The following is an 18,014-nucleotide window of genomic DNA, read 5'->3' as shown; positions in this document are numbered from 1 at the left end:
TAGTAGATATGTAATAGCTTCAACATTACTAGTGGATATGTAATAGCGTCAACATTGGTAGTGAATATGTAATAGCTTCAACATTGGTAGTAGATATGTAATAGCTTCAACATATGTAGTGGATATGTAATAGCTTCAACATTGATAGAGGATATGTAATAGCTTCAACATTGATAGAGGATATGTAATAGCTTCAACAATAGTAGTGGATATGGAATAGCTTCAACACTGGTAGTGGATATGTAATAGCTTAAACATTGGTAGTGGAAATGTAATAACTTCAGCATTAGTAGTGGATATGTAATAAGCTTCAACATTGATAGAGGGATATGTAATAAGCTTCAACATTAATAGTGGATATGTAATAGCTTCAACATTGGTAATGGATATGTAATAAGCTTCAACATTGATAGAGGATATGTAATTGCTTCAACATTGGTAGTGGACATGTAATAGCTTCAACATTGATAGAGGATATGTAATAGCTTCAACATTAGTAGTAGATATGTAATAGCTTCAAAAGTGGTAGTATATATCTAATAGCTTCAACATTGATAGTGGATATGTAATAGCTTCAACATTGGTAGTGGATATGTAATAGCTTCAACATTGGGAATGGACATGTAATAGCTTCAACATTGATAGTGGATATGTAATAAGCTTCAACATTGATAGAGGATATGTAATAGCTTCAACATTGGTAATGGATATGTAGCCAGCTTCAACATTGATAGGGGATATGTAATAAGCTTCAACATTGGTAGTTGATATGTAATAGCTTCAACATTGATAGAGGATATGTAATAGCTTCAACATTGATAGAGGATATGTAATAGCTTCAACATTAATAGTGGATATGTAATAGCTTCAACATTGGTAATGGATATGTAATAGCTTCAACATTGATAGAGAATATGTAATAGCTTCAACATTGGTAATGGATATGTAATAGCTTCAACATTGGTAGTGGATATGTAATAGCTTCAACATTAGTAGTGGATATGTAATAGCTTCAACATTGGTAGTAGATATGTAATAGCTTCAACATTGCTAGTAGATATGTAATAGCTTCAACATTACTAGTGAATATGTAATAGCTTCAACATTGGTAGTAGATATGTAATAGCTTCAACATTGGTAGTAGATATGTAATAGCTTCAACATTACTAGTGAATATGTAATAGCTTCAACATTGGTAGTAGATATGTAATAGCTTCAACATTGGTAGTAGATATGTAATAGCTTCAACATTACTAGTGAATATGTAATAGCTTCAACATTGGTAGTGGAAATGTAATTGCTTCAACATTGGTAATGGATATGTAATAGCTTCAACATTGGTAGTGAATATGTAATAGCGTCAGCATTGGTAGTAGATATGTAATAGCTTCAACATTGGTAGTGGAGATGTAATAGCTTCAACATTGGTAGTAGATATGTAATAGCTTCATTATTGGTAGTGAATATGTAATAGCTTCAACATTGGTTGTGGATATGTAATTGCTTCAACATTGGTAGTGGATATGTAATAGCTTCAACATTGGTAATGGATATGTAATAGCTTCAACATTGGTAGTGAATATGTAATAGCGATAGCATTGGTAGTAGATATGTAATAGCTTCAACATTGGTAGTGGAGATGTAATAGCTTCAACATTGGTAGTGAATATGTAATAGCTTCAACATTGGTAGTGGATATGTAATAGCTTCAACATATGTAGTGGATATGTAATAGCTTCAACACTGGTAGGAGATATGTAATAGCTTCAACATTGGTAGTGAATATGTAATAGCGTCAACATTGGTAGTAGATATGTAATAGCTAAAACATTGGAAGTAGACATGTAATAGCTTCAACATTGGTGGTGAATATGAAATAGCTTCAACATTGGTAGTAGATATGTAATAGCTAAAACATTGGAAGTAGACATGTAATAGCTTCAACATTGGTGGTGTGAATATGAAATAGCTTCAACATTGGTAGTGGATGCAATGGCAACAGTATTGATAGAGGATATGTATAGCTAGGACATGTGTAGTGAATATGTGAACTTCAACATATGCTAGTGAATATGTAATAGCTTCCAGCATTGGTGGGACATATGTAATAGCTTTAACATTGGTAGTGCATATGTAATAGCTTCACCATTGGTAGTAGCTATGTAATAGCTTCAACATATGTGGTGGAGATGTAATAGCTTCAACATTGGAAGTGGATATGTAATAGCTTCAACATTGGTAGTAGATATGTAATAGCTTCAACATTACTAGTGGATATGTAATAGCGTCAACATTGGTAGTGAATATGTAATAGCTTCAACATTGGTAGTAGATATGTAATAGCTTCAACATATGTAGTGGATATGTAATAGCTTCAACATCACTAGTGGATATGCAATAGCTTCAAAATTGGTAGTGGACTATATGTAATAGCTTGATCATTTGTAGTAGATATGTAATAGCTTCAACATATGTAGTGGATATGTAATAGCTTCAACATTGGTAGTGGATATGTAACAGCTTCAACATTGATAGTGGATATGTAATAGCTTCAACATTGGTAGTAGATATGTAATAGCTTCAACATTGGTAGTGTATATGTAATAGCTTCAACATTGGTAGTAGATATGTAATAGCTTCAACATTGGTAGTAGATATGTAATAGCTTGAACATTGGTAGTGGATATGTACTAGCTTCAACATTACTAGCGGATATGTAATAGCGTCAAGATTGGTAGTGAATATGTAATAGCTTCAACATTGGTAGTAGATATGTAATAGCTTCAACATATGTAGTGGATATGTAATAGCTTCAACATTGATAGAGGATATGTAATAGCTTCAACATTGATAGAGGATATGTAATAGCTTCAACAATAGTAGTGGATATGGAATAGCTTCAACACTGGTAGTGGATATGTAATAGCTTAAACATTGGTAGTGGAAATGTAATAACTTCAGCATTAGTAGTGGATATGTAATAGCTTCAACATTGATAGAGGATATGTAATAGCTTCAACATTAATAGTGGATATGTAATAGCTTCAACATTGGTAATGGATATGTAATAGCTTCAACATTGATAGAGGATATGTAATTGCTTCAACATTGGTAGTGGACATGTAATAGCTTCAACATTGATAGAGGATATGTAATAGCTTCAACATTGGTAGTAGATATGTAATAGCTTCAACATTGCTAGTAGATATGTAATAGCTTCAACATTACTAGTGAATATGTAATAGCTTCAACATTGGTAGTAGATATGTAATAGCTTCAACATTGGTAGTAGATATGTAATAGCTTCAACATTACTTGCGGATATGTAATAGCGTCAAGATTGGTAGTGAATATGTAATAGCTTCAACATTGGTAGTAGATATGTAATAGCTTCAACATATGTAGTGGATATGTAATAGCTTCAACATTGATAGAGGATATGTAATAGCTTCAACATTGATAGAGGATATGTAATAGCATCAACAATAGTAGTGGATATGGAATAGCTTCAACACTGGTAGTGGATATGTAATAGTTTAAACATTGGTAGTGGAAATGTAATAACTTCAGCATTAGTAGTGGATATGTAATAGCTTCAACATTGATAAAGGATATGTAATAGCTTCAACATTAATAGTGGATATGTAATAGCTTCAACATTGGTAATGGATATCTAATAGCTTCCACATTGATAGAGGATATGTAATTGCTTCAACATTGGTAGTGGACATGTAATAGCTTCAACATTGATAGAGGATATGTAATAGCTTCAACATTGGTAGTAGATATGTAATAGCTTCAACATTGCTAGTAGATATGTAATAGCTTCAACATTACTAGTGAATATGTAATAGCTTCAACATTGGTAGTAGATATGTAATAGCTTCAACATTAGTAGTAGATATGTAATAGCTTCAAAATTGGTAGTAGATATCTAATAGCTTCAACATTGATAGTGGATATGTAATAGCTTCAACATTGGTAGTGGATATGTAATAGCTTCAACATTGGGAATGGACATGTAATAGCTTCAACATTGGTAATGGATATGTAATAGCTTCAACATTGATAGAGGATATGTAATAGCTTCAACATTGGTAATGGATATGTAATAGCTTCAACATTGATAGAGGATATGTAATAGCTTCAACATTGGTAGAGGATATGTAATAGCTGCAACATTGGTAATGGATATGTAATAGCTTCAACATTAGTAGTGGATATGTAATAGCTTCAACATTGGTAGTAGATATGTAATAGCTTCAACATTGGTAGTAGATATGTAATAGCTTCAACATTACTAGTGAATATGTAATAGCTTCAACATTGGTAGTAGATATGTAATAGCTTCAACATTGCTAGTAGATATGTAATAGCTTCAACATTACTAGTGAATATGTAATAGCTTCAACATTGGTAGTAGATATGTAATAGCTTCAACATTGGTAGTAGATATGTAATAGCTTCAACATTACTAGTGAATATGTAATAGCTTCAACATTGGTAGTGGATATATGTAATTGCTTCCAACATTGGTAGTAGATATGTAATAGCTTTCCATTATTGGTAGTGAATATGTAATAGCTTCAACATTGGTAGTGAATATGTAATAGCTTTAATCATAGGTAGTAGATATGTAATATTTCAACATTGGAGTGGATATGTAAACAGCTTCAACATTGGTAGTAGATATGTAACAGCTTCAACAGTGGTAGTAGATATGTAATAGCTTGAACATTGGTAGTAGATATGTACTAGCTTCAACATTGGGAGTGGATATGTAATAGCTTCAAAATTGGTAGTAGATATCTAATAGCTTCAACATTGATAGTGGATATGTAATAGCTTCAACATTGGTAGTGGATATGTAATAGCTTCAACATTGATAGAGGATATGTAATAGCTTCAACATTGATAGAGGATATGTAATAGCTTCAACAATAGTAGTGGATATGGAATAGCTTCAACACTGGTAGTGGATATGTAATAGCTTCAACATTGATAGAGGATATGTAATAGCTTCAACATTAATAGTGGATATGTAATAGCTTCAACATTGGTAATGGATATGTAATAGCTTCAACATTGATAGAGGATATGTAATAGCTTCAACATTGGTAGTGGACATGTAATAGCTTCAACATTGATAGAGGATATGTAATAGCTGCAACATTAGTAGTAGATATGTAATAGCTTCAAAATTGGTAGTAGATATCTAATAGCTTCAACATTGATAGTGGATATGTAATAGCTTCAACATTGATAGTGGATATGTAATAGCTTCAACATTGGGAATGGACATGTAATAGCTTCAACATTGATAGTGGATATGTAATAGCTTCAACATTGATAGAGGATATGTAATAGCTTCAACATTGGTAGTGGACATGTAATAGCTTCAACATTGATAGAGGATATGTAATAGCTTCAACATTGATAGAGGATATGTAATAGCTTCAACATTAATAGTGGATATGTAATAGCTTCAACATTGGTAATGGATATGTAATAGCTTCAACATTGATAGAGGATATGTAATAGCTTCAACATTGGTAATGGATATGTAATAGCTTCAACATTGGTAGTGGATATGTAATAGCTTCAACATTGGACACCACAGTAGACCCACAGCCCCAACACTGGAGAATCAGAGCCCCAACACACACAGGACCACACACAGTAGACACAGGAACAAGCCACACAGAACACACACAGACACACACACAGTGGATAGCCACACAGTGGAGATAGCCAACACAGTGGACACACACAGACACCAACACAGGACACAGCCACACACAGTGGATATGTAATAGCTTCACACAGGAACACAGCCCCAACATATGTAATAGCTTCAACATTGGTAGTAGATATGTACATACCCAACCAACATTAGATAGGCATATGTAGATAGCTTCCAACATTGGTATTGCATACACAGTGGACACACAGTCAACATTGGTAGCTAGCATATGTACATAGCTTCACACATTACTAGTGAATATGTACATATGGCTTCACACATTGGTAGTGATATGTACATTGCTTCACACATTGCAGCCCCAACATATGGATATGTACAGCAGTTTCAGGCTGGATATGGTAGCCAAAATGAATATGTACACAACATATCCAAGGAACATTGGTAGTGAATACAGTGGACATGCACAGCTTTAACATAGGTACCAGATATGTAATAGCGTCAGCATTGGTAGTAGATATGTCACCAGCCCTAACATCAGTGGACCATATGGACAGATAGACATCCCAACGACCAATGGACACAGCTCAATAATGGCAGATAATAGCTGCCTGACACATTGGATAGCACCATGCACATCAACATAGATATGTAATAGTCAACATCATGTTGATATGCAACACAGCCGACAACATCGAGAAAGACATGCATAACCATCACATGACACACAGTGGATATCCCCATACATTGGACAAGCCCACAGACATGGATATGCAACACAGGTGAAGGTGGCCACACACATGCACAGCCCCAATACAGCAAATAGCTTCCCAAACATACAGTGGATATGCACAGCTCCAGCATTGGTAGGAGATGCATTAGCTCCAACATTGTAGTGATACGCAATAGCTTCCAACACATTGGATAGTAATTAGCTCCAACATATGTGGTGGAGATGCAATTAGCTCAACATTGAAGTGGACATGCACATTCAACATCTAGTGGATATGCAATAGCTCCAAATCATAGTGGACCATATGTAATAGCTTGATCAGTCAGGCAGATATGCAAAAGCTCAGCCAACATATGTGTGGAGATGTATAGCCAACATTGGAAGTGGATATGTGAAAATGAAGCCAGTAGATATGTACACACACACAGTGGATAAGGCCAACACAGTGGAATATAATAGCTTCTAACATTGGAAGTAGATATGTAATAGCTTCCACACATGTACTGGATATGTAATAGTTTAAATAATAGTGGATATAAGCCAACATTGTAGTGGACTATAAGTGGCTAGTGGATTATTTGTGGTATAGCTCATACAAGTGTAGTGGAGGTGGAAGATAATGGATAGTGGAATAGCAACATGTAGTGGATGGTATAGTTTAAATATTGGTAGCTATAACAGCTTAACGGTAGTGTATGTACAGCTCCAACATCAGAAGCAGATACAATACTCAACATCAAGGCAGATGGATGCATCATCCTGAACATCATGGACATGCACAGCCTCAACATCACCATGACATGCACAGTCAAGATCATGAATGCACACCTCAACATTGACAGCAGACATGGACACATATGACATGGATAATGACAGAAATCCAACATCGACAGATGACATGCACCATCACTCCCAGAGGACATGTAATAGCCTGACAGGAGTAGTGGATATGGAACAGCAGAAAACCGGTAGTCACACATGTAACAGCCTACCATGATAGTGGACACATGATATGGCCATCAATTAGTAGTGGATATGCATTAGCTCCAACATGGATAGAGCATATCCAATAGCTCAACACAGAGTGGATATGCAATAGCCTGATCACATGCAGTGGATATGCAATAGCTCCACCATTGATAGAGGATGCATGTAATTGTCTAACATCAGAATGGACATGTAATAGCTCCAACATTGATAGATATGCACAGCTTCCCAACATTGGTAGTGGATATGTAATAGCTCCAACATTGGTAGTGGTTTATAAAATAGCTTCCAACACTATGGATATGTAATAGCCTCAACATTGGTAGTGGATATGTAATAGCTTCAACATTGGTATGATATGCAATAGCTTCCCAACATTACTAGTGGATATGTAATAGCTTCCAACATAGGTAGTGAATATGTAATAGCTCCAACATTGGTGGTAGTGCATAACATGTAATAGCTAATGTAACATCTAGTGGATATGTAATAGCCATAACATATGATAGATGGATATGTAATAGCTCCAACATTGGTAGTGGATATGCATTAGCTTCCTAACATTTGTAGTGGATATGCAATTAGCCTCCTAACATTGGCAGTGGATATGTAATAATAGCTTCAACATTGGTAGTGGATATGTAATAGCTCAACACTGCAGTGATAGCTATGTATTGTGCCTCCAACATTGATAGTGGATATGTAATAGCTTCCAACATTGGTAGTGGATATGTAATAGCTTCCAACATTGCTAGTGGATATGTAATAAGGCTCAACATTGGTAGAGGATATGTAATAGCTTCAACATCGGTAGTGGATATGTAATAGGCTCAACATTGAGAGTGGATATGTAATAGCTCCAACATTGGTAGTAGATATGTAATAGCTCCAACATTGCTAGTGGATATGTAATAGCTCAACATTGATAGTGAATATGTAATAGCTCCAACATTGGTAGTAGATATGTAATAGCTCCAACATAGGTAGTCGATATGTACTAGCTTCCAACATTGGTAGTGGATATGCTAATAGCCTCAACATTGATAGTGGATATGTAATAGCTTTAACATTGGTAGTGGATATGTAATAGCTTCAACATTGGTAGTGGATATGTAATTAAGCTCAACATTGGCATGGATATGCAAATAGCTTCCAACATTGATAGTGGATATGTAATAGGCTCAACATTGGTAGTGGATATGCATTGAAGCTCAACATTGAAGTGTGGATATGTAATAGCTCAACATTGGTAGTAGCTATGTAATAGCTCCAACATTGGTAGTGGATATGTAATAGCTCAACATTGGTAGTGGATATGTAATAGCTCCAACATTGGTAGTGGATATGTAATAGTCTCAACATTGGTAGTAGATATGTAATAACAGCTTCAACATTGGTAGTGGATATGTAATAGCTTCCAACATTAGTAGTGGATATGTAATAGCTCAACATTGATAGTAGATATGCAACAGCCCAACATCTGCAGTAGCAGATACGCACCATGGCTCAACATTACAGCAGGCATACATGTAATAGCCCCCACATTAGTAGCAGATATGCAACAGCCTGACATTAGTAGTGGATATGTACTACTCATACTGCAGGATTTAACATTCAAACATCAGGTAGTGGATAAAGCTCAACATTGGTAGTGGATATCCATAGCTCCAACATCGGCAATGATATGCAATAGCTCCAACATCCTGGCAGGGATATGCAATTAGCCTCAACATCAGTAGATATGTAATAGTCTCCAACATTAGTAGGATATGCAATAGCCTGAACATTGGTAGCAGACATGCAATAGCTCCAACATTGATAGTGGATATGTAATGGCTCACCATCTGCAGTAGTGGATACTGCAATAACTCAACATTGATAGTGGATATGTAATAGCTCCCAACATCGGTGGTAGTGGATATGCACAGCTCAACATTGATAGAGGATATGTAATAGCTTCAACATTGCTAGTGGATATGTAATAGCTTCAACATTGATAGTGGATATGTAATAGCTCCAACATTGGTAGATGGATATGTAATAGCTTCCAACATTGGTAGAGGATATGTACAGCTTCCAACATTGGTAGTGGATATGTAATAGCTTCCAACATTGATAGTGGATGTGTAATAGCTTCAACATTGGTAGTAGATATGTACAGCTGCACATTACTAGCCGATATGTAATAGCCTAAGATTGGTAGAATATGTAATAGCTCAACATTGGTAGTAGATATGTAATAGCTCAACATGGTAGTGGATATGTAATAGCTCCAACATTGATAGAGGATATGTAATAGCTTCCTAACATTGATAGAGGATATGTAATAGCTTCCAACATTGGTAGTGGATATGTAATAGCTTCCAACATTGGTAGTGGATATGTAAACAGCTCAAAACATTGAGATAGTGGATATGTAATGGCTCAACATTAGTAGTGGATATGTAATAGCTCCAACATTGGATAGTGGATATGTAATAGCTTCAACATTGATAGTGGATATGTAATGGCCTAACATTGGTAATGGATATGTAATAGCTTCAACATTGGTAGTGGATATGTAATTGCTTCAACATTGGTAGTGGATATGTAATAGCTTCAACATTGGTAGTGGATATGTAATAGCTTCAACATTGGTAGTAGATATGTAAAAGCTCAACATTGGTAGTGGATATGTAATAGCTTCAACATTACTAGTGAATATGTAATTGCCTCAACATTGGTAGTAGATATGCAATAGCCCAACAAGTAGATATGCAATAGCTCAAAATTGGTAGTGGATATGCTAATAGCTTCAACATTGGTAGTGGATATGTAATAGCTTCAACATTGTAGTGGATATGTAATAGCCTCAACACATGGTGGGAGACATGTAATAGCTCCCACATTGATATGAATATGTAATAGCTCAACATTGGTAGTGGATATGTAATAGCTCCAACATTGGTAGTTGATATGTAATAGCTCAACATTGCAGTGCAGTGAATATGTAATAGCTCCAACATTACTACAGTGAATATGTAATAGTCTAACATTGGTAGGATATGCAATAGCTCCAACATTGGGATGGATATGCATTAGCTTAAAATTGGTAGTAGATATCTACAGCTCAACATTGATAGTGGATATAACAGCTTCAACACTGGTAGTGATATGTAACAGCTCCAACATTGGCAGCAGACATGCAAATACTTCCAACAGTGGCAGCAGCATGTAATAGCCTGAACATTGGTAGTAGACATGCAATAGCTTCAACACTGAGCCAGTGGATACATGCACAGCTCCAAACACTGGCAGTAGACACTGCAATAGCTCAACACTGATAGTGGATATGCACAGCTCAACATTGGTAGTGGATATGTAATAGCTCAACACTGATAGAGGATATGTAATAGCTCAACATTGATAGAGGATATGTAATAGCTCAACAATAGTAGTGGATATGTGGCCAGCTCCCAACACTGGTAGTGGATATGTAATAGCTAAACACTGGTGAGTGGGACATGTAATAACTCAGCAATAGTAGTGATATGTAATAGCTCCAACATTGATAGAGGATATGTATTAGCCCAACATTAATAGTGGATATGTAATAGCCTCAACATTGGTAATGGATATGTAATAGCTCAACATTGATAGAGGATATGTAACAGCCCAACATTGGCAGTGGACATGTAATAGCTTCCAACATTGATAGAGAATATGTAATAGCTGCAAACATTAGGAGTAGATATGTAATTAGCTCCAAAATTGATAGTAGATATCTAATAGGCTTCCAACATTGATAGTGGATATGTAATGGCTTCCAACATTGATAGTGGATATGTATTACTAATTCCTAACATTGGGAATGGACATGTAATAGCATAACATTGATAGTGGATATGTAATAGCTTCCAACATTGATAGAGGATATGTAATAGCTTCAACATTGGTAGTGGATATGTAATAGCTAATAGCCAACATTGATAGAGGATATGTAATAGCTTGGTGGACATTGATAGAGGATATGTAATAGCTCAACATTTAATAGTGGATATGTAATTAGCCCAACATTGGTAATGGATACATGTAATGCTTCCAACATTGATAGAGGATGTAATAGCTTCCAACATTGGTAATGGATATGTAATAGCCCAACATTTGCAGTGGATATGTAATAGCTCAACATTGGTAGAGGATAAGTAATAGCTGCAACATTGGTAATGGATATGTAATAGCTAGTCAACACAGTAGTGGATATGTAATAGCTCTAACATTGGTGGTAGTAGATATGTAATAGCTCAACATTGGGTAGATATGTAATAAAGCCAACATTAATAGTGAATATGTAATAGCTTCAACATTGGTAGTAGATATGTAATAGCTCAACATTGCTAGTAGATATGCAATAGTTCAACATTACCAGTGAATATGTAATAGCTTCAACATTGGTAGTAGATATGTAATAGATCCAACATTGGTAGTAGATATGCACAGCTCTCAACATTGAGTGAATATGTAATAGCTTCCAACATTGGTAGTGGATATGTAATTGCTCAACATCAGGAGTGATATGTATTGAAGCTCAAAAACTGGTAGTAGATATCTAATAGCTCCAACATTGATAGTGGATATCTAGTCAACATTGGTAGTGGATAGCCATGTAATTAGCTTCAACATCGGTAGTAGATATGTAATAGCTCCAACAGTGGTAGTAGATATGTAATAGCTTGAACATTGGTAGTAGATATATGTAATAGCCTCAACATTGGGAGTGGATATGCACACCCTCCAAAACTGGCAGTAGATATGTAATAGCTCAACATCGATAGTGATATGTAATAGCTCCAACATAGCAGTGGACATGCAATAGCCCAACATTGATAGTGATATGCCGTACTTCCAACATCGATAGATGATATGTAAATAGCTCAACAACAATAGTTAGTGGATACGGAATAGCTTCAACACTGGTACAGTGGATATGTAACAGGCCAAACATTGGCAGTGGACATGTTATAACTTCAGTATTAGTAGTGGATATGTAATAGCTCAACATTGATAGGAGGATATGTAAGCTTCCAACATTAATAGTGGATATGTAATTAGCTTCAACATTGGTAATGGATATGTAATAGCTTCAAAATGATAGAGGATATGTAATAGCTCTAACATTGGTAGTGGACATGTAATAGCCTTCAACATTGATAGAGGATATGTAATTAGCTGCAACATTAGTAGCAGATATGCAATAGCTTCAAAACTGGCAGTAGATATCCAATAGCCTCCAACATTGATAGTGGATGATGTAATAGCTTCAACATTGATAGTGGATATGTAATAGGCTCAACATTGGGAATGGACATGTAATAGCTCAACATTGATAGTGGATATGTAATAGCTCAACATTGATAGAGGATATGTAATAGCTTCAACATTTTCGGTGGTAATGGATATGTAATAGCTTCCAACATTGACAGAGGATATGTGGTTAGCTTCAACATTGGTAATGGATGCCAATAGCTTCAACATTGGTAGTGGATATGTAATAGCTTCAACATTGGTAGTGGATATGTAATAAGCTTCAACATTGGTAGTAGATATGTAATAGCTTCAACATTGGTAGTAGATATGTAATAGCTTCAACATTAGTAAGTGGATATGTAATAGCTCCAACATTGGTAGTGGATATGTAATTGCTTCAACATTGGTAGTAGATATGTAGCCAGCTCGCAACATTACTAGTGAATAATGTAATAGCTTCAACATTGGTAGTGGATATGTAATAGCTTCCAACATTGCTAGTAGATATGCAATAGCTTCATTATTGGTAGTGAATATGTAATAGCTTCAACATTGGTAGTGAATATGTAATAGCTTTAACATTGGGTACTAGATATGTAATAGCGTCAGCATTGGTAGTAGATATGTAATAGCTTCAACATTGGTAGTGGATATGTAAAGAGGCTTCAACATATGTAGTGGATATGTAATAGCTTCAATACTGGTGGGAGGATATGTAATAGCTTCCAACATTGATAGTGAATATGTAATAAAACATTAAACAGCGTCAACATTGGTAGTAGATATGTAATAGCTTCAACATTGGAAGTTGATATGTAATAGCTTCAACATTGGTAGTGAATATGTAATAGCTTCAACATTACTAGTGAATATGTAATAGCTTCAACATTGGTAGTGGATATGTAATTGCTTCAACATTGGGAGTGGATATGTAATAGCCCAAAATTGGTAGTAGATATCTAATAGCCTCAACATTGATGTAGTGGATATGTAATAGCTCCAACATTGGTAGTGGATATGTAATAGCTTCCAACAGTGATTGGTTAGTAAGACTTAAATGGATGCAATAGCTTCCAACATTGGTAGTAGATATGTAATAGCTTGAACATTGAGCAGTAGATATGTAATAGCTTCAACATTAGGAGTGGATATGTAATAGCTTCAAAGTTGGTAGTAGATATCTAATAGCTTCAACATTGATAGTGGATATGTAATAGCTTCAACATTGGTAGTGGATATGCAATATGCTCAACATTGATAGAGGATATGTAATAGCTTCAAACATTGATAGAGGATATGTAATAGCTAACAATAGTAGTGGATATGGAATAGCTTCAACACTGGTAGTGGATATGTAATAGCCAAACATTGGTAGTGGACATGTTATAACTTCAGTATTAGTAGTGGATATGTAATAGCTTCAACATTGATAGAGGATATGTAATAGCTTCCAACATTAATAGTGGATAATGTAATAGCTTCAACATTGGCAATGGATATGCAACAACCCAACATTGATAGAGGGATATGTAATAGCTTCAACATTGGTAGTGGACACGTAATAGCTTCAACATTGATAGAGGGATATGTAACAGCCGCAACATTAGTAGTAGATGTAATAGCTTCCAAAATTGGTAGTAGATATCCAATAGCTTCCAACATTGATAGGTGGATATGTAATAGCTTCAACATTGATAGTGGATATGTAATAGCTTCAACATTGGGAATGGACATGTAATAGCTTCAACATTGATAGTGGATATGTAATAGCTTCAACATTGATAGAGGATATGTAATAGCTTCAACATTGGTAGTGGACATGTAATAGCTTCAACATTGATAGAGGATATGTAATAGCTTCAACATTGATAGAGGATATGTAATAGCTTCAACATTAATAGTGGATATGTAATAGCTTCAACATTGGTAATGGATATGTAATAGCTTCAACATTGATAGAGGATATGTAATAGCTTCAACATTGGTAATGGATATGTAATAGCTTCAACATTGGTAGTGGATATGTAATAGCTTCAACATTGGTAGTGGATATGTAATAGCTTCAACATTGGTAGTAGATATGTAATAGCTTCAACATTGGTAGTAGATATGTAATAGCTTCAACATTAGTAGTGGATATGTAATAGCTTCAACATTGGTAGTGGATATGTAATTGCTTCAACATTGGTAGTAGATATGTAATAGCTTCAACATTACTAGTGAATATGTAATAGCTTCAACATTGGTAGTGGATATGTAATTGCTTCAACATTGCTAGTAGATATGTAATAGCTTCATTATTGGTAGTGAATATGTAATAGCTTCAACATTGGTAGTGAATATGTAATAGCTTTAACATAGGTACTAGATATGTAATAGCGTCAGCATTGGTAGTAGATATGTAATAGCTTCAACATTGGTAGTGGATATGTAATAGCTTCAACATATGTAGTGGATATGTAATAGCTTCAATACTGGTGGGAGATATGTAATAGCTTCAACATTGATAGTGAATATGTAATAGCGTCAACATTGGTAGTAGATATGTAATAGCTTCAACATTGGAAGTTGATATGTAATAGCTTCAACATTGGTAGTGAATATGTAATAGCTTCAACATTGGTAGTGGATATGTAATAGCTTCAACATTGATAGAGGATATGTAATAGCTTCAACATTGGTAGTGAATATGCAATAGCTTCAACATATGTAGTGGATATGTAATAGCTTCAGCATTGGTAGGAGATATGTAATAGCTTCAACATTGGTAGTGCATATGCAATAGCTTCACCATTGGTAGTAGATATGTAATAGCTTCAACATATGTGGTGGAGATGTAATAGCTTCAACATTGGAAGTGGATATGTAATAGCTTCAACATTGGTAGTGGATATGCAATAGCTTCAAAATTGGTAGTGGACTATATGTAATAGCTTGATCAGTTGTAGTAGATATGTAAAAGCTTCAACATATGTAGTGGATATGTAATAGCTTCAACATTGGAAGTGGATATGTAATAGCTTCAACATTGGAAGTAGATATGTAATAGCTTCAACATTACTAGTAGATATGTAATAGCGTCAACATATGTAATGAATATGTAATAGCTTCAACATTGGTAGTAGATATGTAATAGCTTCAACATATGTAGTGGATATGTAATAGCTTCAACATTGGTATTGGATATGTAATAGCTTCAAAATTGGTAGTGGATATGTAATAGCTTCAACATATGTAATGAATATGTAATAGCTTCAACATTGGTAGTGGATATGTAATAGCTTCAACATTGGTAGTGAATATGTAATAGCTTCTACATTGGAAGTGGATATGTAATAGCTATAACATTGGTAGTGGACTATATGTAATAGCTTCAACATTTGTAGTAGATATGTAATAGCTTTAACATATGTAGTGGATATGTAATATCTTCAACATTGGTAGTGGATATGTAACAGCTTCAGCATTGGTAGTGGATGTGTAATAGCTTCAACATTGGTAGTGGATATGTAATAGCTTCGACATTGGTAGTGGATATGTAATAGCTTCAACATTGGTAGCAAATATGTAATAGCTTCAACATTGGTAGTAGATATGTAATAGCTTCAACATATTTAGTGGATATTTAATAGCTTCAACATTGGAAGTGGATATGTAATAGCTTCAACATTGGTAGTAGATATGTAATAGCTTTAACATATGTAGTGGATATGTAATATCTTCAACATTGGTAGTTGATATGTAATAGCTTCATCATATGTAGTAGATATGTAACAGCTTCAACATATGTAGTAGATATGTAATAGCTTCAACATTGGTAGTGGATATGTAATAGCTTCAACATTGGTAGTGGATATGTAATAGCTTCAACATTGGTAGTGGTTATGTAATAGCTTCAACATATGTAGTGGATATGTAATAGCTTCAACATTGGTAGTGGATATGTAATAGCTTCACAATTGGTAGTGAATATGTAATAGCTTCAACATATGTAGTGGATATGTAATAGCTTCAACATAGGTAGTGGATATGTATTAGCTTCAACATTGGTAGTGAATATGTAATAGCTTCAACATTTGTAGTGGATATGTAATAGCTTCAACATATGTAGTGGATATGTAATAGCTTCAACATTGGTAGTGGATATGTATTAGCTTCAACATTGGTAGTGAATATGTAATAGCTTCAACATTGGTAGTGGATATGTAATAGCTTCAACATATGTAGTGGATATGTAATAGCTTCAACATTGGTAGTGGATATGTAATAGCTTCAACATTGGTAGTGAATATGTAATAGCTTCAACATATGTAGTGGATATGTAATAGCTTCAACAATGGTAGTGAATATGTAATAGCTTCAACATTGCTAGTGGATATGTAATAGCTTCAACTTTGGTAGTGGAGTATATGTAATAGCTTCAACATATGTAGTGGCTGTGTAATAGCTTCAACATTGGTAGTGGATATGTAAAAGATTCAACATTAATAGTGGATATGTAATAGCTTCAACATTGGTAGTGGAGATGTAATAGCTTCAACATTGGCGTGTCCATTTTAATGTCAACATAAAGCCTCAGTCCAGAATCCCAGTATGTTATTATCAGTGTCGTGATGAATCCCAGTATGTTATTATCAGTGTCGTGATGAATCCCAGTATGTTATTATCAGTGTCGTGATGAATCCCAGTATATTAGTATCTGTGTCATGATGAATCACAGCGTTTCCACATTAGTGTGATGATGAATCACAGTATGTTATTATCAGTGTCATGATGAATCCCAGTACTTTGTATTGACAGCAGGTACTTACAGCAGTGAGTGGACGAGGACTACTACCACAGAACCTCCATCAGATGGATCAGTCCTTGCTATTTCCTTGGCAATAGCTATCACAGTTTGTCTCTTCATTGTGCTTGGGGTAGTTTTCTGCCCAAGGTTAGTAAGATTTAGCACTAGAACAAAGTGAAATAGTTCATTAATATGAAATCATTTCGTTGTTTCACTAAGAAAAACTCAAAAGGAATGTAAACCCGGTGGTGATACCGGTGCACCCTGGGAAATTATACGTTTTCTGGAAGTAAAAGATCATATATTGTTACAGTATACTCGCATTTTAGTAAAAGCATGAATAACATTTCAGATCTCTATTTATATGAATAATACATTATTTTATGAGAGGGCATTTCTCGTAAATTGCCTTCATGTTTGTTTTCAGACGTAAAAAGAAGCGTGAGTAAATATAGCTTGTATTAGCTTGTTAATAACAGCATTAACGTCATTCATATCACCGTGTGTTACTTTTTGTT

General features: G+C 34.9%; 2 protein-coding genes across 14 annotated transcripts in view; both read left to right on the top strand.

The window, feature by feature from the left end:
* The window catches only part of LOC124288792, a 217,243-nt gene that overhangs the window by 176,550 nt on the left and 22,679 nt on the right, over positions 1-18,014 (top strand). The gene's annotated exons all lie outside the window — the stretch shown is intronic.
* LOC124288853 overlaps positions 1-18,014 on the top strand; it is a 29,729-nt gene that overhangs the window by 8,878 nt on the left and 2,837 nt on the right. For 11 of the 12 annotated variants that reach the window (XM_046725426.1, XM_046725418.1, XM_046725504.1 and 8 more), the window contains 2 exons: positions 17,508-17,643; positions 17,924-17,937. In XM_046725426.1, coding sequence (XP_046581382.1) covers positions 17,508-17,643; positions 17,924-17,937 — 150 coding nt within the window. The remainder of the gene's footprint in view (positions 1-17,507; positions 17,644-17,923; positions 17,938-18,014) is intronic. The other variant, XM_046725434.1, reaches the window with a different exon arrangement.

This window comes from Haliotis rubra, unplaced genomic scaffold (assembly GCF_003918875.1).
Source record: "Haliotis rubra isolate DU_JTF1 unplaced genomic scaffold, ASM391887v1 Scf1114, whole genome shotgun sequence".
NCBI lineage: Eukaryota > Metazoa > Mollusca > Gastropoda > Lepetellida > Haliotidae > Haliotis > Haliotis rubra.
Note: the sequence above shows the minus strand (reverse complement) of the source record. Positions and strands in the feature narration are given on the sequence as shown.